The sequence below is a fragment of the Callorhinchus milii genome, unplaced genomic scaffold (assembly GCF_018977255.1).
Source record: "Callorhinchus milii isolate IMCB2004 unplaced genomic scaffold, IMCB_Cmil_1.0 Scaffold4, whole genome shotgun sequence".
Lineage (NCBI taxonomy): Eukaryota > Metazoa > Chordata > Chondrichthyes > Chimaeriformes > Callorhinchidae > Callorhinchus > Callorhinchus milii.
In genome coordinates this window covers 15,210,217-15,234,762 of record NW_024704745.1, presented here as the reverse complement: position 1 = coordinate 15,234,762, position 24,546 = coordinate 15,210,217, and the positions used below count along the sequence as shown (strand labels likewise).

At 38.3% G+C, this 24,546-nt stretch overlaps 1 protein-coding gene across 1 annotated transcript; it reads right to left on the bottom strand.

Moving 5' to 3' along the window:
• Positions 1 to 355: 355 nt before the first annotated feature.
• On the bottom strand, positions 356 to 23,016 carry LOC103187614 (guanylate cyclase soluble subunit beta-2-like). The gene is made up of 15 exons (XM_042334384.1): positions 22,882 to 23,016; positions 20,166 to 20,239; positions 19,135 to 19,229; positions 18,226 to 18,386; positions 14,398 to 14,497; positions 13,863 to 14,041; positions 12,707 to 12,815; positions 10,287 to 10,390; positions 9,780 to 9,996; positions 8,861 to 9,181; positions 7,945 to 8,093; positions 6,007 to 6,153; positions 4,387 to 4,541; positions 3,090 to 3,286; positions 356 to 530 (listed from the first exon to the last, which is right to left on the bottom strand). The coding sequence occupies exons 1-15, from the start codon at positions 22,882 to 22,884 to the stop codon at positions 385 to 387; spliced, it is 2,157 nt and encodes a 718-aa protein (XP_042190318.1). The 5' UTR covers positions 22,885 to 23,016; the 3' UTR covers positions 356 to 384.
• Positions 23,017 to 24,546: the final 1,530 nt, after the last annotated feature.

Below are 24,546 nucleotides of genomic sequence, written 5' to 3'. Positions count from 1 at the left end.
TTATCCAAACAGTGCATGACTCATGTTACAGAAATCTAATGTAAACATACCATTTTCACAGTGACCGTTGCCATTTATGCATTTAACAGTCATTTAAAACGTTAGCTCTTCAATTGACCTATGGACAGTAGAAAGCTCATATTGTTACAAAACTCACAAGTGTCCAAGCCAGGTGTCATGCTGGCTGGTTATAATGTATTCGGAAGAATTTAAAACAAATAAAATTTGTTTTAAAACATAAAACAAATGTTTGAAACATAGCTTTATTTGCATTATATATAATTATTTTGTTTCAGCATAATTCAAGAGTCAAAAAGGACAAATCAAACTTTGGTCAATGAGCTAAGGTACTGGTCATTTGTATATTACAGTTTTGTATTCAGTTTATAATATAACACATAACTTTGAGTTTGTGCTTCTTGTGTGGACAGGCTCCTTATTGTTCAGGTCCAGTCCCGCTCCTTCTGCGTTTTCTCCTCTGGAAATTGCAATGGTACCTGGGCCACTGTTACTTTGGAATCCATTGGTTTCTTTATCATCAAAGTGAGAAAACAAATTAATCTCAACACTCTCCATTTGCAAAAGTATAGACTAAAATAAAATAAAAGCTCATGCATTATGTAGCATATCTGTACAATTGGCTACATTTATTAGTGATGTTTGCACGTGGGGAAGAATGGTGGTAATGGCAATATTTACTCTTTGCTTTTTATTTAGCCAAATATGTACTGTTATCTTTGTAACAATCCTTAAAATGTATTGCCCTTCTAATGAAGAGGAAGAGATTTTGAAAAATACCTCATATGATATTTATGAAGTAGTTATATATATCTATTCATACTTTATTCCTGTACTTTCCACTAATATTTGCCAAAACGTGTCTTTAACAGACCATGTACTTTAGAGTTGGCAATACTGTGGTCTGATCCGTAATGAAATAGTTTTGACCCCATGAACAGTGTTAAACTTTTTCAAACTATTACGTACTGTTCAAAGTGATTATGCAGGAGATTTTCATGGTTGGTATATTCTTGTAAAGCAATACACAGGATAAAGAAGCCTTAGCCAACTAGCATCGCTTCTAAAGGCAACAGAGCTTACTCGGATTCAAATAATTTGCTAGTTATGGATAACGTATGGGGTGAGTTGAATGACTCTATGCTTCAGCTTTGGCTAGTTGCTCTCCCTAGTTAGTTAATCTCTTTGACGAGGCAGTCAGAGGGCTGATCATCTGCCAGGATGTGATTGTCTGCATCATTTCCCACTTACTGGAAGATGTATACCTCACCTGGAGTATTTGAGTGTAAATGGATTGGCATGAAACAAAAACTCTTTTAAGGTTTTTTCTCCTGGAATTTCAACTCCTATCATTCTCACATTGTAAGAGAAAGTAATCAACTTCTAATATATTACCATAAATCATTCAACTCGGCAAATTATGCAGGTTCATGACCATTAACCACCTGACCCATTTAACAAATTATTTCTGGATAATCCAAAGCTCAGGTAGATCCCAAAATGATCATTAGATGGATGAAAATCCTTTGGTCCATTTGTTCTCATCCTCTATTGCAGTGTCAAGTGTTCTGACCTCAACCATCCTTCCAGGTAACCTGTTCCGGAAATACTTCCCGGTACTTGTCTTAACATTTCTCTCAACAATCCATAATCCCTGCCCTCTTATCCTCCAGCTTCAGGGTATCACAGTAAAACCAATGTTGCTAAAGCCACCCAGAAGCTATGAGAGACTGGAGAGAGTTCCCATGACCTCTGTGTAAAGGTCTTTAACCCATTAACCCATGTGTTTTTTTATTACAATATTTTGATCATTAGTTTCTTTGCCTTTGTGCTCTGAAAATTCAGATAGATGTTAGGCTGAACTCCAAAGAGACCTTATAATATTTAGACAGTCCTCACCAACAGATGTGAGACTGCATATTACTGGATTCTAACTATCAGTTATCTCAGAGCAATAGTCCCATACTCTGGATTTTCATTATGATTTTGTTCTGCAAATTGAACAATAGGTTAACTGTGATTTCCGTAAACCAAAATGATGTTTTTCATTATAATCTGCAATACTTTCTGGTTAGATTGTGAATGCCATCTACATTTAGTCTTTTATTTTATATTACAATATTACTTCTACTCATCAACAATGAGTCTTGCTTTTGTTCCTTTCCTTTAACATGTTGTCAATGTTCAGTTTATTTATGGGAGTTAAATGGCTAGATCATTTGTAACAAACAGGAATCAGACTGCTAGAATACTTTTTATCCCATGATTATTGTTCCAGCGTGTCTTGACATTGGATCTGGGTGACTCCCAAAGTGTGTGGAGTTCAATTAAACATATTCTTGTCTGGCCCATAAGAGGGAGCCATTGCTTAGAAACAAGGCATCTAATCATAGAGAAGTTGGGGAAAAATGAGATGATGACCTAATATGTAACTGGACACAGAGTGGACCTTGTGTTCAAATGCAGAGTGAGATTTATGAAGGCCTGAGAGTGGAGAACAAATACAGATGAGGTTAAGCTTCAATTTGCACTTCAATTTTCCCATAGGAAGCATTTTACCTAAGCTTGGTATTTTACCCAATAATCTATCCACTCATGGCAATTGGAATTATAGAAGCAAACACACATTATACTCCTCTGGCAAGTCAGACACTTCACTGAAAAAAAACAATACCTACATCTTATATTTTTCCTAACAACCTTTCTATGTGGCACCTTAAAGGCACTTTTCAAAATATTAATTCTATGAAAACAACTATCAACAACAACCACAATTTGCATTCATATAGGGCCCTTCGTGAGGATTCTTTCTGAACTCCATCCCACATTCCCTCTGCCTTGCCCCCTCCCTTGCCTCCTTCAAGACTCGTCTCAAGACCTTTTCTTCACCGTGCCTTTGGTCACCCTCCTACCCCTAACCCCATCCATATACCAACACCAGCTCAAGTACGGATCCTTGACTGTCCAGCGCCTTGGGACGTCTTCCTGATGTGAAAGGCATAATACAAATGTAATTTGTTGTTGATTGTAGTGAGCTTGTAAAATGCTACTCTTCCTCCATTTCAGCTTACCGTTGTGGTCAGGTTTCTCAATGTTTTCATCAGTTGGCTGAGCCAAATCTCTTCCATTGCCTTGTGTTGGACTACCCATGATGGCATCTTCAGTGGCATGCAAGTTGTGGATCAGGAAATAAGTTAACATTTTTCCTTTGCCTTTGACTTCAATTTCTTCCCGTGGCAATATTTTAAAGCCTTTGTGCTGCAGGGCTCTGTAGAAAATTATAAAGAGCAATCATCAATCTTGAAACAAATTGCATACAGATAAATGGGCCATCCCAGTAAAACTAATTCTTGCATGAATATATGAGCTGAGGGGGAAATTAAATACTGTATTTCTCTATTTTTTTAATTCAGTTTCATTATCCAAGAAGTCCAAAGTCAAATATATCATACGCCAGATATGAATGAAAACTTCCATTATTTAAACCATCAATCAGCCTAACATTTCATCTAGTCTTAGCTTATAAGACCATTTTGTTTCAAATTTAAAATAACTCAGAACTGTGGAAAACTCTTAAATTCAGATCCCATTTTGGAAGTCAGATTTTATAGTATTAAAAAGTCCAGTAACCTTCCAGCTTCCAGCTATAGGAGAGATAACAACAGGTCCAGGGGATTAATTACATCTCCGGCTGAAGGGTTTTTAAATTTCTAGCTGACTCATAACAACAACAACAAGAATACATTTGTATAGCGCCTTTCAGGTCGGGAGGACACTTGGCAGTGTACAGCACTTAGAATAAATCATAAATCAAAACATTATTATAGATGCATAGCTATTCATATAATTTCAGGAGCAGCACACAATCAAAAGGAATTTTAGTTGAAAATAAAATGTTTGCCCTATTGTCCCTTTTGTAATTTCCTGTTATCTCTCCTATATCTTGAAAAAAAATTCTACGTAAAAGCACCTAATCTAACTCTTCCTAATCTGACTTGCTTTTCATGCACTACTCTTGGGTGCACATCACACACAATGCTGAAATGTATCGGCAGTGCTCAGATATGAGGGATATCTCGAAATTAACCTCAGAATTAATTCTGGCCATTGTTTTCCTTGTTGGTTTTTGACTTTAACAATTTGAGGTTTGCGATTAGTTCAATATACTCACGGCAATTAGAATTATAGAAGCAAACACACATTATATCTATCTGGCAGTTCAGACACTTTGCTAAAAAAAAATCTACATCTTATTTTTTTACATTATGAATTTCACATTCTGATATTCTCAAACTGGAAGTCCCAATTAAAACAATGGATCTCATTAGATCCTGTGAAAATTCATTCATGATGGTGCAGTATATGTACTTGTATGCTGTAGGACTGAGATGGATCTTGTCTGGTACTCCATGGCTTTCCATCCTTGAAGCAGTATTAACTGTATCACCAAACAGACAGTATCTCGGCATCTTTTCTCCAACTACTCCAGCCAACACTGGTCCGGTGTGTATGCCAACTCGGATCTAATATATATATATATTATATATATATAGTAATAGAAGAAGAAAGAGTTGATGATCTAAATCAAATATGGGGTGGGGGGAGGAAGGTGAGATAAATTTACCAACTTCATTGCTATCAGCTTTTTGTTGAAGGTTAGTACACTCACAAATCTTTTGACAGAGTAACAATGAGTTGCAAAGCAATTTTTTCTGATATGTTAACAACAACAACAAATTACATTTGTATGGCGCCTTTCACGTCAGGAGGATGTCCCAAGGTGTTGGACGGCCAGGGATCCGCGTCAAAATAGAGATCTAGAAATATATATGTAATGCAAAAATATGTAATACACATCAAAATAGAAGAAACTGGTGATAGCTGAATATATATAGTGGAGCCCTATTATGACACCTTAGTTGAGGGTTCTTAAAATCCCAACCTGCGCTATAACATAGCATGATTGCTGGTCAGGTCTTCTACATTCCCATAGCCACTGGGCCAACTCGCCTTGGAAAATCAAACAACCAACTTCCAGGAAATAAGGTTGAAACGGACCTCACTTCCTGCTTTGTGCATGGCAGAAGAATCAGTGTAGAGGGTGACTTAATAACCCAGGACACCCAGTGGCACAGAACAAGCCAACTGACTTGTCTGTCGTGCTTCATTATAGTGCGGATTGGGATTTTATGAGTCCAAACCACTACATTGTAATAGGGTTCCACTGTATTATCTTATATCTGGTAGCACCCTAGTGAATTTGCACTGGATTTACATGTTCTCAGCTGGCAGCCACTTGTACTCACCCTGACAACAAAAGTTCTGTTCAAAATAATGGCAGGACCCTAACCAACTCAAAATCGAAGAGTGACTCTTATATGTGTGATACACAAAAGCAGGAGAGAGAAGTTATTTTCTGAGCAACCAGTAAGTTTATTAAATACAATTGGACTAGGGCAAATGTAGCAGAAAAGCTGAAAGAACAGGAATGAAAGGATCTGCAACGCTGCTCCAAAACAGAGTGTTCCAAAATACTGCCTCAGGGCTCCACCAATCTAACTAGCCACAAGTGGCTGGTAGATTAAGGTAATATGTTAAAAATCTGTAATATTGATTTCTAGAAGGCTATTTTGCTGTAGTTCCTTTTTGAATTATTGTGGTTTGAAAATTAATATGTAAAAACTGTCAGACTTTTGACCAGTAACTAGCATCCATCACCTCAGCAATTCTGTGACTTGCTTTTCATTCTCTTGGGTGCACATCACACACAATGCTGAATGTGCCGGCAGTGTTCAGATATGAGGGATATGCATAATAATAAGACAGAACCACAGTCTGCAACTAATACCAATTGGTACAATTCTTGTATAGAGCTATTACAGGGCTGTTACTCAATGCTGTATATCTTCTATGTGTTTCACACTCTCTGTAATAGCTTTACTTAATTCTGCATTTGTATACACAATGGTTGACTTTGTTTCTGCATACCTGAATAGGGTCACCAGTGATTGGATTGATCACTTTTCGGGTAGCGATTCTCATACCCAAGGCAAAGTTAGCGACTTTCTCTGCATGGCTTTTAACAGGAATGGGAACACCTCCAACTACCATGTAGGAATCCCCAATGGTTTCAACCTACAAACAGGCACAGAGCACAATAATTCCCGTTAAAATAATCAGCAACTTCTAGATTTTTCAGATTTTTGTACTTTGCATAAAATATTCCTTCAGAGTAAGCTGCGAATTCAGCTATTTGAAGATTTGGCAGGATTTCAGTACCATTGGTAAAATATAAGACGAGTTTAATATTTTCCTCTGGGTTTATTCTAAACAAGTCCAAGCTTTTCTGAGTCGATGAATCCTCCTTTTGAGCTCTTCATTATTTAACAGATTTTCCCCAAATTGCATTGTCAAATAAGAAACGTTACGATCCTCTCAGAACTAAGGAATTAATTAAAATACGCATTTCAACTACAGGTAATTTAAATCATCATGTTAGTAAAGACACCTACCATTTAGTTTAAATCTCCTGATGGATTAGGTCTCCTTTGCCTGTTTAAATGAAAAATCTTATGTCAGTGCACCCATTTTCAGTTCAGTAGAGGTGCCCTCTACTCTACTCTCTGTTCATTGTCCTTATCAAATTTGGATTAATTTTTCAATCGGCTGACAGATTATGTTCCAAAATGGGTGTGGTACCATGTTGAAGATAATTTAGCTTAGCTTTATGTTCAAAGTCCAGTTAATTATATATTGGGTGACAGATAGCAGACAATATGTTACAAGGGTTAATCAATTGGGAGATTATAGCATAAGAGTACAGCCCAAGGGATTTATGAATGGAATCAGAAGTCTGACATTGGTAGCAATTGTTGGTATTAACCTAATACATACTGATGAACTCCATCTTGCTTTTTTGAGATACAGTAGAAGCATAAGTACAATACTCAATTTGAAAATGTCATCAGCATTGACTATATAAATCAGTACAATAGTGTCTGTAATAAGTGTCTCACTGAACTCAAGTGTCTTGTTGTGTCTGGGGTAACTCACTTGTAATCTGATTTACTTTCACATTGCTTTCAAGTCCCAGAAAATTCCATGCAGGGTCATTTAATAAAAATAAGCAAATAAATCATAACCTACAATTGATAAGAGGTTAATAAAGCAACTACTGTAGCTACAAATAAGATCTTGAAACTCAATTATCTCTATCTATTTATTGTTGCCAAACAGATTGCTGACCAATTGAGAGAAAGAATTGGGAGAAAGAAATCATCCAGAATTCAAGAATTTCTCCTGATTCAGCTGGGTAGAAAATCTGATCGATTCCAATTGTAGAATGTATCACAGCGGTTGAGAACTTGTTGGCACAAATGATTGCCAACAAATATTGTCAAAATATTTGGCTCCTGGCACTGGGGCAAGCCGAGGAGAATCATGTCCATAGATACAGTTACAATTCCTCATTAACACTGGAACAATCATTAATTGTGAGTCCTAAGTAAAATAAAATCTCTTGTAAAATAGATTTTAAATAAAGTAAAATCCATAAAATCCAACTTCAATAAATCCAATAAAATAACAAAATAAATAAAATCCAACTGCATTCTAATAGAAATTCTCATTTATTTTAAAATTATGGGGATTAGGATGATTGGAGGAATATAAACACCAGCACACACTAATTGGACCGAGTGGCCTGTTTGAGTGCTATACATTCTACATTTCATTTAATTCTATGAAACTCCAACTAACAGTAATGTCCTGTGAAATGTTTTCACATGTTGTGATGTGATAAGATATTATAAAGATGTAAATTCTTTCTTTTATCTGATCATATGTTTCAAATTTGTCAAGTTTGTAAAAAGCTGTCAAGTTCAACTTCAACTTTTTTGGATGTTATCCTGACCAGTATAAACTTACTTTGTAAACATCATGAACAGTAGTTAGCCGATCAAATATGGAGTACATGGAGTTTAACATGTGAACAATTTGGATAGGTTCACATTCTGCACATATATTGGTAAAAGTCACTACATCACTGAAGAGGATGGTGCATTCTTTAAACTCTCCTGAAATAAAGCACAAACATGCATCACAATGAAACTCATCCCCACACAGGAAATGAATGGGAAGCTTGCCGGCTAGTGGACAACTGAACCAAATTTTCATTTGATTTTGGATGGTTTAGCTGTGCAGTGTTGCACTGGATAAATAGTAGAAGGAAGCCAATCAATCCTCTCACATGATGACATTTTTAGATCATGAAAAATCTTTTAATCTAATTTCCCTGCCTTACATTTCTCCATACCCCTTAATATCTTTATTTTGCCTGTATATGTCCATATCTCCTTTTTAAACAAAGTGTGACTCAGTTGGTAGCACTTGCTTGTCCCACTATTTGCAGTTTTCAACCAGAATCCACTGCATAATATTAATGACAATAATTGTATTTGATGTAGCACCTTATCATGTCATTGAGATATCTCAAAGCGCTTCAAATATGAGGAGTACTTATATAAAGTACATTGAAGTGATGTCTAATTAATGTCTGATACAGGCTAACAGAAAGGGTGCTTAAGGCAGCGAGACAATGGACTTATTTAAGAGTTCAGTAGTTGTTATAATAGGAAGGCAGTAGGGTGAAGGCAATAAAATTGGGAAAACAGTAGCGTTGATGTTCTGAAAGGATGAGATCAACTGGGACAATGGACTTATTTTATTTGAACTTGCCTTGTGATCTTGCGTACTTACCAGCAACTATCTTTTCAGTGACTAAGTTATCAACTCTATTTGTGATAATTTTACAGTGATTCGAACTGTGGGAGAGGACCTTTACCTGCTTCTACCTTCTTGCCTTCCTTGAGCTGATGAGCAACATGCTCCGGTAGCATAGCATACAGCAGAGTCTCGGTTTTCTGTTTTTCAGTCTCAAGGTTCTTGGACAGAATCCTCAGCTCCTCTTTCTTGCGCTCCAGTTGATTGGAGAGCTCAATCTCAGCCAGCCGCTGCTGATTCAGGAGGATCAGGTCACGGGTTGTGTCATGCAGAGCAATGTCAGCGATGTGCATCTTTCTCTCCTCCAGTTCGTGGAGACTACAGAGTTTTGGCGAACACAGGTAAAGCATACACTGCATGGACTCCATCCACACCATTTGCCCTAAATGAAGAACAGCTCAATCAGATCTGGACAGTCAGATTCTAATGACTCAGGCATCACAAACAGCACCTGGCGGGATTTTTAAGTGAGCGGTGAAAACTGTGTTCAACCTAGCTAAGAAAATATTATTATTAATTAGATTGAGAAAGGGGCCTCAAGCTCAATCCTGGTCTTAGCCTTATTTTCATATTGAGGTTGGGTCAGGGAGAAGGAGAAAAGGGGAAGGTTGACTGACACATTGTTACCAGTAGCCAGTTAATGTATCACAGGATAGATTAGCTCTCATTAAACAACTGTTAATTGCAGCGATAATTAAACGTCACTGTTAGTTTAATGAATACCATAAATTTGATCTCTAATTGTCCCCACTGCTGGGTTTTAACCTTACTAAGCAACACAGTTCCACCCATTATGTCCTAGTGATTATGAGTATCATTAGAATTTATTTAACCATTACAAATATTGTTCAGTAAGTATTATTTTAGAAATTAATGTCTAACCCAAATGCCAGTGCCGATTATTGAACACCACAAATCACTTATAATTTATATGATTGCATATAATAATATATATGATTCAGGTAAAAATGTCTGAATACCTCGGAGTTCCAGCATTGGTGTGGTTTTCGAAAATCCAGGCATCATTTCTCTTCGCGTTTTCAAGACAAATGGACTGTTGATAAACTTTCTTATGCTGCTAATTGTAAATGTCACTTCTGGGTGGGTAACAGTGAAATAATTATCAATCTGAACGTTCATGGTTTGTAATCCTGGGACGTACTTCTGAATATTAATTCCTGCCTGTTTCACTTTCAGCTGTATCAAAAAGGAACAATAGTTCTATTAATGTTTGTGCCATTCATAGGGAAAGATCTCAGGTCAATGCACTTTGGACCTTGAATTTCTTGCTTTAAAAACACACTGATTATTACGGAAGTTTGGAATAAGTTTGCAACCAAAAGAAAATATTGAATGTTTAGACAATCTAGACAATAATGTGTGTAAATATGATTGTAACATTTACATTATCCAATCATTTAAAACAGTTTAGGCAATGATATGACAGCCTAATTTGCATAGGGGCAAAACAAATCAAGAAATCTTACCTCTTTGTCGAAGACAATATGGAAAGGAAATGTGTTGCAGAAAGCTTTTGTATCTATCCAAAGATTCTCAGGATAAACTGGCTGAAAGATACTCAGCAAGTTACCTAATAATAGAAATACATTTGGTAATTGCATTACCCTTCATACAATATAGAATATGCAATATATGGTCCTTTAAAGTGGAATTAAGCATCAATGTGAAACTAAACACCACTGTGTAAAAAATATTTACTTCGTCATCATTCCCACTTATCTCTCCATTTAACTGCAATGAGTTCTTTGTGCAAATTTGCTTTGGTCACCTGAGTTACAATGACATATTTTGTTTGTCACATACAATAATTATCAAATACTCATTACATTATTCTTCTTTGACTAGTGAAGCTGTATTAATGTGAGTGTCTTTGATTGTGTGCTTTATACAGGTGTTCTCAGATCCATCAAGTCCTAGATGAACTCTAACTATCTTCTGTTGAAAATTGACAATATAGAGGCTCTCCTGCTTGCCTTCCATCAGTATCCTCTCACCTCTTGTTCCTGACCAGGACTGCCAAACTCCACCTCCACCATATTACCTCTCTCTCCCCCTATCTTACTTCAAATGCTGCTGAAACCCTCATTCACGCTTTCATGACCTCCTGTCTTGATTTTTCCAAATGATTCAAACTCTGTCGAAATCTTTGTTCTGTTGTTCAAATCCCCACTCTACTTCTGCAACCTCTTTCATCCACACCAACCAGGATGCTCCCTTCACTCAGCATTACTGGCATCTTCATGTCCCCTGCCCTATCCTCCCTATCATTGGTGGATGGGATTTCAGCCATTCTGCGCTCTCTGGAACCTTATCCCTCTGACTCTCTCTCTCTTTTTCCTCATTCAAGCCACTTCTCAAAATGTACATCTTTGACCATGCGTTTCGTCATTGTCTCCCACCCCTATCCCCAGCTCGGGTGCCAATCCAGCATTGTTAAGCACTTTGAGATATCCTCCCGATGTGAAAGGCACTACATAAATATCATTCATATTGTACATTTCAAAAATTCTGATTCATGTTGAATTAACAGAAGTGGTGGGGATAGAAGGTCTGTAACTGAGAGGAGACAGATATCCTGCCCCTGATCCCTAGTCAGTGCACCCTGAAGGAAACTTCATCACAGTTCAAAGGAGATCATGGAGAACTTTGGGAAAGCCTTCAATTGACTTTCAATCTGGAGCTAGTAATCACAAGCAGTGGCTAAATTTGCAGGTGATGCAAAGATGAACAGGAGAGGTTACAGGAGGACTTGAACATTCTTGGGAATTGAGCAGATCAATGACAGAAGAAATTTAATGTAGAGAAATGCAAAGTGCTTCACATGGGGACAAAAATCTAGGAAGTTACTATTATTTCAATGGTAAGAAAATAATCTGTATGGAAAATGAAAAGGACGTGGGGATCCTAATTGATAATAAATTGAAGCTATCGCAACAGTGCTCAGCAGCAGTGAGTAAGGCAAACCAGATGCTAGGCTGTATTAAAAGGGCAATATTGAGCTGAAATAGTGGGGTAATCCCCACTTTATAAATCACTGGTGCGACTAGACTTGGAATACTGTGGCAGTTCTGGTCAAGAATATTGCAGCAATTGAAAAGATACAGAGGAGGGCAACCAAAATGGTTGAGGGGATGGAGGGACTGGACTATGAGGAACGATTAAATAAACTGGGCATGTTCACACTGGAGAAGAGAAGGTTGATGGGGCGATATGATTCTGAAGGGAATAGATAACGTAGACCATGATAAGCTTTTTTTAATCTTGTATTGAACGGTAGAACCAGAGGACACGGCCTGCGATTGAAGGAGGATAAATTAAAAAAAAATTTGCAGAAACACTACTTCAGTGAGCAAGTAGTAAACTTATGGAACAAGCTCCCTAGGGAGACAAATGTGGAAGGCGAGCTAGATGAATCTTGATCTTCTTTCACCTTGCAAATTATTATACTCTTATCTGCAAGGCAGTTTTCTCCAGTTCTTAACAATTAATGAGATCATGAGGAATTTTAGGCTTCACAAGATGATTGGACTTGCTAATGATGTCCCACAGTAAATTAGCTGGTTAACACTCAGGCTCACAGGAAGAATGGCCACATAAGTCAGGTAAATAGAGGACAGCAGCACCTGTATCATCACAATCCAACACAAGTAAATAACTTAAGGAAAAGAGAAGAGAAGAATGGAAAACATAGGATAGGGCAACCCAGCACGTAAACAAATAATACAACCCAGAACATTTGTGGAGCCAAAATGATTTCTAGTAATAAAAAGGGAGGAAATAGGAGTGATTTGAGTAAATGGAATGATGCTTAGATCTTTCTTTCAATGGGGCATGATATATTTTTCTACTTGCAATCCAATGTATAATTGTGTATAAAAGAACATACCTTTACCAAATTTGACAATACTTCTTACAATTTCCCAATGTGTTCTCTTCACTGGGCAATCAGGTAATGCAACATAGTTCTCCTTCATGTTATTCGTGGCCTTCTCAATCTATATACAGAATATGTAGTAGGAGAGGAAATGTTTACTACTGGATTGTGGTTAGTCCTCATTTATTTAAGTATTCTTGTCTGATCATTATAAGGATATTATCATAATATTTTTACTGTTAGTTTATTCTGATGGGAATTAGAGATTGACATTCAACATCTTGTTTGTTAATGGAATTGCCCAAGCACAATTGTTTTTTTCTAAATTTAAACCTAAAATACATTTAATTTGAAAGGGATTCAGTTTCTGAATTCCACCTTTAATTGAGAAAGGATGCTACCCTGATACTGTAATAATTCTTGCATTTGATATAGTGCCTCTCATGTCGGGAGGATGTCTCAAAGCACTTCACACGATTTACTGTAAAGTGTAGTGACTGAATTTTGTAGGCAAATGTGACAGGCAATTTCTGCACAGTAATGTCTCACAAACAGCCATGAAGTGAATGGCTAAATTTATATGAGGGATTCTTTGACAAGACTCTGGGAGAAACTCCCTTTACTTTAAATAGTGCCATGGGGTCTTTAACATCCACCTGATGGGCCTTGGGTTAATGATTCATTTGAAGTATGGCCTCCAGCGCTGCATTGGAGTGTCAACATAGACTATGAGTTGAAACTCACAGCGAGGTACTTGAAGCCAAAACCTTCTGACTCGTGGCTCAAGTGCCTCTAGGCTCCAGGTTAACTAATGCACTCTAGACTTTATTTCATTCATATCATCATGACCCCAAAATGGGTGAGTGAAATATAAAATGCTACCAGACACAATTAAGAACCATGTGAACATTCAAGCCCTCTTTGCGTAGTTCTTATAACTGCTAAACAGATTTGAGAAATTATTTTTTCCCACTAGAATCAAGAAGGTTAAGCATTACCCTCAATTCAGTTGCAACTGCATTCTGCTGATCTGCTTGTAAATATTATAGTACAATGCTGGTCATTCCTTTGCTGGATAATGATGACCATTTTGCCACATGTGAGCTGAAATGTGGAGATTAACTTGGTGCTGAAATGTCAGCTGTACATATTTAACCTTTTAGTGTACCTTATGGTCCAATGGTTTGCCTTTGTACTGTGTTTTTAGCTGTGGCGGAAGTTTCTTTTGTACAACCAGAAAAACAACATGTTCCTTCTTTCCTGTGCGTTCTTCTTCTTCCAATTGGTTAAGAATTTCCATCTCCACTTCACTGTTGAAGAATTCTTTTGCTACAGCTTCTATTATCCCTAGGAACCAGTCATTGCACACAGGAGGTACATCCAGTGAAAAACAACCTCTGTATCTCTGATTATCAGTCAACTTGAAAACAATCCCAAAATATTCATAAAACAACAACAACAACACGATTCCATTTATAGAGCGCCTTTCACGTCGGGAGGACATCCCACTCGTTACATCTTATTTTATGAGCGCTCTGAAATGCTACTCCGCATGAAGCACTCTATATAAAAACAAGCTGTTTTTTTATTGATAAGCGTATTTTGTAACATTCATGCATGTTCTCAACTTATTTTTCTATCATCTCATATTTTTACATGAGGCATATAAAACAGGCAACAAGAAGATGATGATGTATTTTTACCTGGAACAATATGACAAAGCCCTTTTCTGTCAGAATAGTAATGAAGCAGCATTCTTCCGTCTTCTCCTTTTTCTGCACGAAAAGACGGTGCATTCATTTCCTAGTAATCAAACAATTTGATCTTCTTTGGTACAAATATTCATTTCAAGAAATACAACATGTTGTAGCATTTAGTTTGAGAGTTTAAGCATTTTAGCCTTAATGAGTTTGCATGATTTGGAATTTCATATTGAAAGAATTTCAAATATGTTTTTTAATGAGGAATCTGACACATGCAAAAGGGAAATCCTTCCAGTAACTAATCAGAAATATATTGCACTGAGCTGTGGGAACTCTGCTCTGACGCAATCTATTTCCAAAGTAAAGGTACCAAAGGAATTCTAAATAGATTCGCTTATGAAGAAATCCTATTAAGAAATAATACAAATCAGACACCAAGACTGTTGCTCTGCTCATAACATCATTCCACAACTGCTAAAGACATTAGAGGAAATTACTGTATTCTTAAAGACATTCTGCTCCCTAATTAACAATATTCATGTATTAGATTCAGGAATAACTTTACTAATGAAATACAGCTGGATCCAGTTATAATGCAGTGGTTTGGGGCCATAAAGGCAGACATTGCATTAAAATGGGACGAGATATGAAAATGACCTCCGATCAGCATTTCCAGGTTGTGTGGAACTGCTGATGTCAATTCATGTGTATTGCACATAGATGCAGGAAGTGTCTGCTCTCATGAGTGATGCTGAAAGACTGCGAGATGCCCCTGTATGCCATGTATAAGAAATCATGGAGACATTGCCAGGAGAGTACGGTACTAGAGTACTGGTTCCTGATCCAACTGCACTAAACGTGGACAAACACTCTACAACAACAATAACATGCATTTATATAGCACCCTTCACGTAGGTGAGCATCCCAGAGCGCTTGAAATAAGCCCTCTGGGACGCTATAACTCTACCACGTGTTATAACAGGATCTGCCTTATATTGAGACATTTTCCAGTATCACCATGGTACAGGCTTAAAAACATAACAAACTCACAGAGCACACAATTGCTTTTTTTATTGGGGGAGTCAAGAGGTAATCATCCACTTGATGAATCAGCTGCAAGATCCAGTAATGTTTATGCTTCATATGAAATACTTGAGGTAAAAATGCAGGAAGGCTAAATACATTACGTTCCTTAATTATTGCCAGGGATAATATATCAAGTGGACACAAAAAAGGTGTCCTTAATGAGAGGTTTGAGATTAAACACTGCTCCTCCTCCCCAACTAGTTAATAATTTCACCCAGAGGCTTTTCAAATTCAGTTTAAATGCTTTAAGTCGCCTCAATGATATGATAAGGCACAATATCAAATGCAAAGAATATTATTATTAACACTGCAACTTTTTGAGATAGTGAGGATTCCAGAATATTAATTCCTGGCTGCCAGAGAGTCATGTTAACTTTAATTTAAATTTAAGACCGTCTTTGGTGAAGAAGTGTTAAATCTTCACTCCCGTGACTTGGAATAGAAGCCTCTGGGATTCCTGCTAATAAATTAAGTGTGGCAGTACAGGATCTGAAAAGCCTGTGACTAAAACCACTCTCTAGACATCCAGGAGAAGAGATCCCTTTCACCCAATTACACATCCAATTATATGAATATTCCATTTGAGATTTCAATACATCACACTTTGGAAGTAAACTGCATGGTTGTCAATCCAGTCACATATATATATATATATACACATTATATATATATATATACACATTTATATATACACACACTATATATACACACACATCATACACACACACATTATATATGCATTATGTATACATATTATATATACATTATATACATTATATATACATTGTATATACATATGATTGTGAAAAGGTTGGGTACAATTTACAATAAAGGACAATTTTTTAAAAAGTCTATCATTATTTAACATCCTATTATTAAAACTTTAGTCTGCATTTCCACTAACTTAATAATAAATTTTCTGTGTGAAAGTTCTTCCAACGTGAAAAGCGCTATATAAATGTAAATTTAGTATATACAATATATATATTTATGTACAAATTATAAAAAGCTAAATCCAATATGATTTCCTGTCTCACCCTACTTGACCAGTAGTTTTAATAGCAATAAGTCCAAGTTAAAATAATTGATTTTTGTCCCTTCTCTGGGATTTTATTTTCATGTGAGGAGCACTGAAATGTGACCATTTTGGCATTACAGTAAACTCCTGACAACTCGTCACTCCAAGGGAAAGAGAGCCCAGTAACGAGTTATCCGGAGTGGCGAGTTAGGCACGTTTGTGTGTAAATACATAAATAAATGCGGCTGTGACATTGACAGCATGATGACTTAAATGATAGTGACGAATTAAGCCAGGGTCAAGTTATCAGGAGTTTACTATATATTAAATATGGCACTTACTTTGCCCTGTTTTATTTCCTTTCTGTGTTCTCTTTGTCTGGTGAAGAAGTGTGAAATCCATTAGCTGGAAGGAAAACTCCTGAATTGGGACCAAGGAGAGCAAGGATTTTGTACTTCTTCAATAGACAGAAGCCTAAAAATCATTGTAAAATGTTTTTAAAAATTAAAAGGCAGCTCTAGAGGCTAGGATTCAAATAAAAAATTCCCTGACATGTTTAAAATAAAAATGGCACTGATTAGTTTCCCAATCGGGCTGAGAGAGAAACCATTCGCCAGAAGAGGAGAGGCATTCAAATACAAACACGAGACAAAAAACCACAAATTCTGTCCTTATAATAATTGCCACATCTAAGAATGCAATGGTTCATTCCCCTATATTGATTCCCTAAATAAATTGTGCATCATTATCTAAAAGAGTACAATTCCATAACAAAGCGTGATAATAACGCTGGCGTTGAGAGGGGAGCATAAAATCCCAACCAGAGCTGCAATGGATCATTATCGCTGGTCGGTGTCACCAAATTCACTGCGCATGTTTGCAGAAAGATGGGCTGGCACATGGGAAGCCCAAAGTGCCAACTTCCAGGTTAACAGGTCACTGTTGACATTCTCTCACGTTAACTGTGGAAGTGACGTTGGCAGTAACTTGATGATCTGGAAACCGGCATTTTATAGAATGAAGGAAACCAAGAGAGCCGGCCAACATTTTTCTGCCCTTACTGTCTGACTTCCAGGGCAACAGTCATATCTGCCGTACACAGCATGCATCAAGTGATGTTGGCACAACCTGAAGACCCAGAGATTGGACATTTTGGTTTCTCGTGCATCAACTGCCAGTTTAAAGCGCCAATGAAGTTGACACAGGCATTTTGGATTTGTTGGTAAATAAAGTTTGGTATCCATACCTCAATCACTCCGTAAGCATATAGCAAAGTGCATTAAAACAGGGTTCTGTTGTAGTGATGCCAATAAATGCAATTCATCGATTGCAGAGACTCCAGAAAATGAGATGCAGAATTATGCTTAACAAGCAACATCAAACTTGCCACATCTATGAATAAATTAGGAATCAAATCAAACTGGATTATTATTGAGTTTAAAGCCATTTCTGAAGGAATCAATAGTAATGTGTAAAACCGAGGAAAATCTGGAACAAATTGATTGAGCTGAATATTCTTCCCACAAAATCTTCTTCTAAACAGTCGAAAGTATTTCACACAATGATATATCAGACACATATGCAATTTCACATTGACTGCTATGAATCTAAAAACATATATAATTATGATAGACACTATTCCAATTAACACTTATAAACCTAGATCTCTATAATTGTAATAGCAATAGATTTTACAAATATTTAGAGAAGGACTGATGGATTACCTGATATGTTAGTGAGAGGAAACTGTGGAGTGCATCCAAATTTTCAATAAATTCCATCAGCGATCCTCCCAGTGTGTGTAGCATCCGGTCATAACCGGACATCTTACAGAAACTAAAGAAATATTCCCCAAAAAGTTTCAGAATACTTTCAGAAGATGCACCTGTATGGCAGGACACAAATAGGGATATTCTGAAGCAAATGCATGAAAAAATATTTGCTGCTATTTTTGTTTGAATTTTAACAAGAAATCCATTTTTAAATTCTGCTTAGCAAATACGAAGGGGCATCTGTCCCATTGACTGACTCTTAAGAAGATTCATTCTAACGAGAGCTAACAATTTGCTGGTATTTACTTCTGGGCAATATTTTTTCTCTAAATTACAGCCCCCTCTATAACTCAGTAGTTGGGGTTCCAAAATGCCACAAGCACTACTGTAGGGTGTGATCTCCGGTCAGCTCTTCCACATTCTCTGCTGAGAAGCACTGCTGTCTCCAGAGCCAAAGTGGAGTGAACTGTATTTCGTAGTAGAATTTTGCAGGCAGTAGAACAAGACAATGGTTCAGAGCTGTAAAGGGCAATTTCATGGCAGACACCAAGAAATATTTCTTTATCTCACGAGTACTTAATGTCTGGAACAGGTTGGATGAAAGGTGGATGAGGCCAGGACACTGGACTCATTTTAAAAAAAAACAGCTTGTTGCTGTGATGGGAGGACAGTGAGGCAGTGTTCTGGGAAGATGAGATCACATAGGCTTCATCCAAACCACTCTTGCGATCTTGTTAAACACAGTCCAACTCGTGTTATATTGTTCCACAAGTTTTACACATGAAAAACTAAAAGGGAATGCTCTGCTGTGAATTAGAGCATGCAAACGTATCTTTTCAGTGCATCGTGTAAGCTACTTACCTAGAATTTTACAGGCTTCATGGACAAGCCTGAGGGTGATGGCATCATCATAAATTTGGTAAGTCATGAATGTGTCCTCAACATCGGCTTGTGCCCTGAGAACAGATAGTTTTCAGTTATGAAGAAATGAAACAATATGAAGCAATCAGATGGGAAGATCTTTCAAGATCCATCTGTCTACTTAAATAAGTTAGGCATGAGTTTCATAAATGTTTTATTCCCAGTTTGTGTTGCAGTAATGCCCCTGTCAGCAACCTTGCTTTCAACACCAGTGTTGCAATATAAACCCTGTGGCTCTGTTGCTCCTGGAGGAGGCGTTAACCATAGTCTGATGTGGCAGCATCTGGGGTAGCAAAATCATCATTCTATTCCACTGCCCTGTGTGTACTGGCTGCCATGCTTTTCTGATGGGGAGGGAAGCAATCCTGTTGAGCAGCAAGATCACCCCTTTAGATCAGCGAAGATATTTGCAACGTGGTCCACACAGGTCATTATCTCTTGTCATAACTATTTTAAGCCCCTGAACTATTATATATTTGCTGAAAGTCTTTCTGCAGTTTAGCAGATAATATTTTTTAGAATAAATTAGAATCTGCATTGTTTTAGATTTAAGTTTTTACATAATTACATTACATAGACTATACAGCACCCAAAGAGGCCACCCTTGGCCCAACCAGTCTGTGCTAGTGTTTATACTCCACATAAGGCTCTACTCATTCTAATCCCCTCTCCCTATCCTTCTACTTTATCCCTCTATACCCTTTCTCTCATGTATGCATTGAGTTTCCCCTTAGATGCATTGATGATGACAAATGTTGCTGAATGCTTCATCTATTTCTTTTAAAATAACCAATTGGTATATGGTACAAGGTTTACACATTTAATTGAAATGGTTATACTATAATTATCCAACTAAAGCATACAAAGCAGCATTATTACATGTACAGCTACAAATATACAGTATATGCAAGTCTGCTAAAAAAATCAATACGTACTTCAAAGGTTTGTTCATTAATATGGTAAATACACACCTCAATTTTTCCCATGTTTCTTCACCAAACTTTTCCACTACCAAAGATTTCAGACAGGTGTTAATGAATCCATACTGTAAAGTGAATGCATGAAATCTGAAGTAATTTACAGCATATGAATATGTAGGACCAGAGAAGTTTATTGTAGTTAATCTGGTCAGTCTGAAGGTATAAATCAATGCTATACTACTCCATCCTCATATCATTTGATTTCATCATTGAGTAACTAGTTAGTTCTTCAATTTGCTGACAAAATGTGCTTCCACCACCTCCCTGGATAGTCCATTTGACCTATTCACTACTCTTGCATATAATAATTCAAGGTGAACTGTCAGCTCTCCTTCCCTTTCAAGCTTCACTCTGTGTTCCACCATTGTAGATTTCTTTGAATGTGTTAAACATATTTGTTAAATGTTAAAGTTCTTAATTTGTCTAACGTTTTAACTGTTCATTTGTAAAGGTTTGACAATGTGGGTCCTCAGGATTGGAATTCCGACATTCCGGTTGACTGGGCATGGAATGGAGTGAGTGAAAATTGAAAAATAATTTGGAAAATGTTATTTTCATTAATAAGGAATCAATGTATTATAAAACTCATATAAAACTGACCATTTGTTCATTAGAATTGCGTGTTACTCTTAGAAGTGGTTGCTGATGTGAATGATTAGGCTGGTTAATAGGCTAAAGTTGTTTCCTGATGTAAGGCTGTGGGTGTGCCTTGGCTATGGCTCAAGAAAGGCACCCTCAGGAAAGGAGTGAGAAAAAGGCAGATCAATAATAATTTCTCTTATTGTTCTGCGGTTTACAGCCAATGGAAATCTTAGTCTCTTTACAGCAGGTAATTCTAACTCCATGACCTCTTGTGTCAATATTGCAACCTGTATTATCTGTATTACTGCCCTTGGCTACCCTGCATGAGGGGCGCTATATAAATGCAAGCGGTTGTTGTTGATGGGGTGTTGCAAATCACATCACCTGTACATAAAAGACCAATAAAGATGTATTCTAAGGGAGATGGTTATTTGAGGGGAATTTTGAAATATTCATATTGTGGCATTAGAGCATTTCCTACCACTATCACACAGTTGGTTCCATACTGTGAGAAATCGTGTCTGCAGACATCAGGACCTGGGGTCAGTGTGAGTACTGTCATTCTGAGAGCTGTAACCACCAGGTAAATAGGTCAGAAGGAATACAAGCCCTTCGTCAAATGAATTGAAGTGCTGCAGATGAGGTAGTGGGAGCAGCAATTGGAATGCACAGTCCATCCATTCCACAAATAGCAATGCCATTGGGGATAGTGGAAATCAAAGGGAAAGAATGACAATGCCCCAAAACACAAGCTGGAAGCAATCCACGTGCTTTCCAACAGAAGAAACTTAATATTAATTCATATTTACTTAATAATCATTACGAAGGAACCTCCCTGCTTTTAGGGAACAAGGTGGTTCCTTCGTAATGATTACGAAATTTACGTGACATGGTTCTTTTATTCTGTATGTACCCTTAACAGCTGAAGAGATGACACGTTTTCTCACTGTGAATGGGGAGGTTGGATTCAGATCTGTTGGTTAGACTGTTGATGCTGAATTACAGAGCTCTGTACAGTAGCACAGAATGGAGAGATCCAAATCCAGATCCATCTCCCCACTCTGCTTAGTGTCTAGGCTTTACTATACTGTCAGTAGACACAAATCAAACATTTTGGCCAAATTTTCCACTGCATATTTGCCTTATTTGGTTTGTAAAAAAAAAAATCGCTAGAATACGCAATATTATTACCATTTGGATATCAAAGAGCTCAAAATGTACGAAGTAGTTAAATGCTTTAAAATCAAAACAATTCCTATTTTAATTCTTCGATTCTGCGGAATAAGTGTGCAATAAAACGATCATGGATGGCTTCTGGCATACATATATATATACATAAATATATATGCGTGACACACTTCTGCTGTAATATACATCCTCTCACGAAAGCTAACACTGCAATGGAATGTAAATTCAGAGGCTTTCTCATCACTGCTGAAACGCCTCTCGGTTCCCAAGTGATAAGCTCCTCAAATCCACAAATCCTGGTTTGCAAAAATAACCACTGATCTAACTTTGTAATATGTAAGTGAGCAGCACAAAGGCTTCAATCTGCTTTCACTCCCACCTGCCCTCTGCCCTGGTTTTACAGCAGAGAGTCGACCCATGTTATTCATAAAGTAACAAGGTTACAGAGGGATGGACAGCTTCCAAGCCACCGTCCGGATTTTATTGTCAAAAAATAATAAATATAGTAACAATACATATAAATATATATAATAGATTGTTAGAAAAAATATATCATTAGGATAAAAAGAATACATTTATTAAGATTGCATTTGAGAATAATAATGAATATATGAATCAACATTTAATTATTGTCAGATGATATTCGTTCTAATGTTTAAAACTAACCCCCCCAACTTTTATTTTCAAATCAGATTCAAATGCAGGATTCGTCCTGCATTCTCACCCAGTAAATGGGTAATAACTTACAGAGCTTAAGACGGGCAAATGGAGGGGAAACAGAGTGGGGGGGGGGGGGGGGGGGGAGTATGATTTCCACCCTCCCCACACTTGCGGAAAAGCACTGGAAGATGGGGAAGAAGGGAGAGAGCAGAAAGCAAAGGGAATTAGTGAGATGTTAAGGATGGGATGGGGTGCGGGTGAGTTGCCACTGACTTACCATAGCTGCAGGTGGGTATGTATGTAGGTACCTGTGTGGCTGATCGTGCACCACCTCTGTGGCGTTGACCAGCTGTTTGGTAACAGAGCGTTCAATGTGCCTGGAGCAGCTTTTCCCCTCCTCTCCCCTCCCCTCCTCTCCTCTCCCCTCCCCTCCTCTCCCCTCCCCTCCCTCCTCTCTCCTCCCTCCCTCCTCTCCCTCTCCTCTCCTCTCCTCTCCTCTCCCCTCCTCTCCTCTCCCCTCGCCTCCCCCTCCTCTCCTCCTCTCCCCTCCTCTCCCCTCCCCTCCTCTCCTCTCCCCTCCCTTCCCCTCCTCTCCTCTCCCCTCCCCTCCTCTCCTCTCCTCTCCCCTCCCCTCCCCTCCTCTCCTCTCCTCTCCCCTCCTCTCCCCTCCCCTCCCCTCCACTCCTCTCCTCTCCCCTCCTCTCCTCTCCTCTCCTCTCCTCTCCCCTCCTCCCCCTCCTCTCCTCTCCCCTCCTCTCCTCTCCTCTCCCCTCCCCTCCTCTCCTCTCCTCTCCCCTCCTCTCCCTTCCCCTCCCCTCCTCTCCTCTCTCTGTCTGGTTCCTCTCGCTGTTCCCATCACAGTCCTTGGCCACAGCAGCAGCATCATTCCCCCACCGGGATACACCTCAATCACTGAGCAGATCGGGCTGCCTCCCTCCCTCCCTCCTCCTCCCTCCCTCCCTCCATCCCTGAGCACACAGCTCACTCCCCAACCAGGACAGATCGCCTCCCCCACACCGAAGCAGACCTCAAGCACCAGCAATAAACAGCAGCGAGCATCACTGTAATATGCCCAGAAAATTGCCCCCCCCACCCCCCTTTCCCACCCCGCAACCCCCAAAACACAGCAAGATTCCTCCACGTCTCCCTCCAGCTCGAGCCCTTCTGCCAGATTCATCCCTTGCATTTGCCACCTCCGAAGAGCATTTCCAGACAGCCTTCCACTCCCAGAATATACTTAAAAGCCTTCCTTGAAGAAAATTAAGAAAACTCCAAACTTGACACATGAAATAACCCCACATTCTTCAAAAGCGGCAGAATATGTGGCCAGTAATAATCTATTATTATAATAATAATAATAATCCTTGCATTGGGTATAGCGCTTTTCACGTCGGGAGGACGTCCCAAAGCGCTTCACAGAACACACTGTAAAGTGAATTGACTGTATATTTGTGGGCGAACGCGGCAGCCAATTGCGCACAGCAATGTCCCACAAACAGTCGTAGATTGAAAATGACCAATTTATTTTTGGTTTTGGAGGGATTATTATTAGGCTCTGTGTGGAGTAAGGAAACTTGCCCAAGGTTTCGCCCTCTGCCTGGAATTGAACACAGGTCTCTCGCTTGCAAAGCGAGTGCTCTAACCACTGAGCTACAGGACTCCATTGTAAAGTAATTGTTGGGAGGGTAAGAGGATTTGGGATGGAAATTACTATATATATATTTTAATTCGGATGGGATGCTAAATCAGGGTCTGCCTGTTCAGGTGGAATTTCAAGATCCAACGGCACTATTTCAAAACAGAAATTAGTTTCTCAGTGTATGTCCAACAATCCTCCATATAAAATTGATCATTCACAAATATACAATCAATTTACTTTACAGTATACTCAGAAGCTCTTTGAGACGTCTCGCAGACGCGAAAAGTGCTATATCAAATGCAA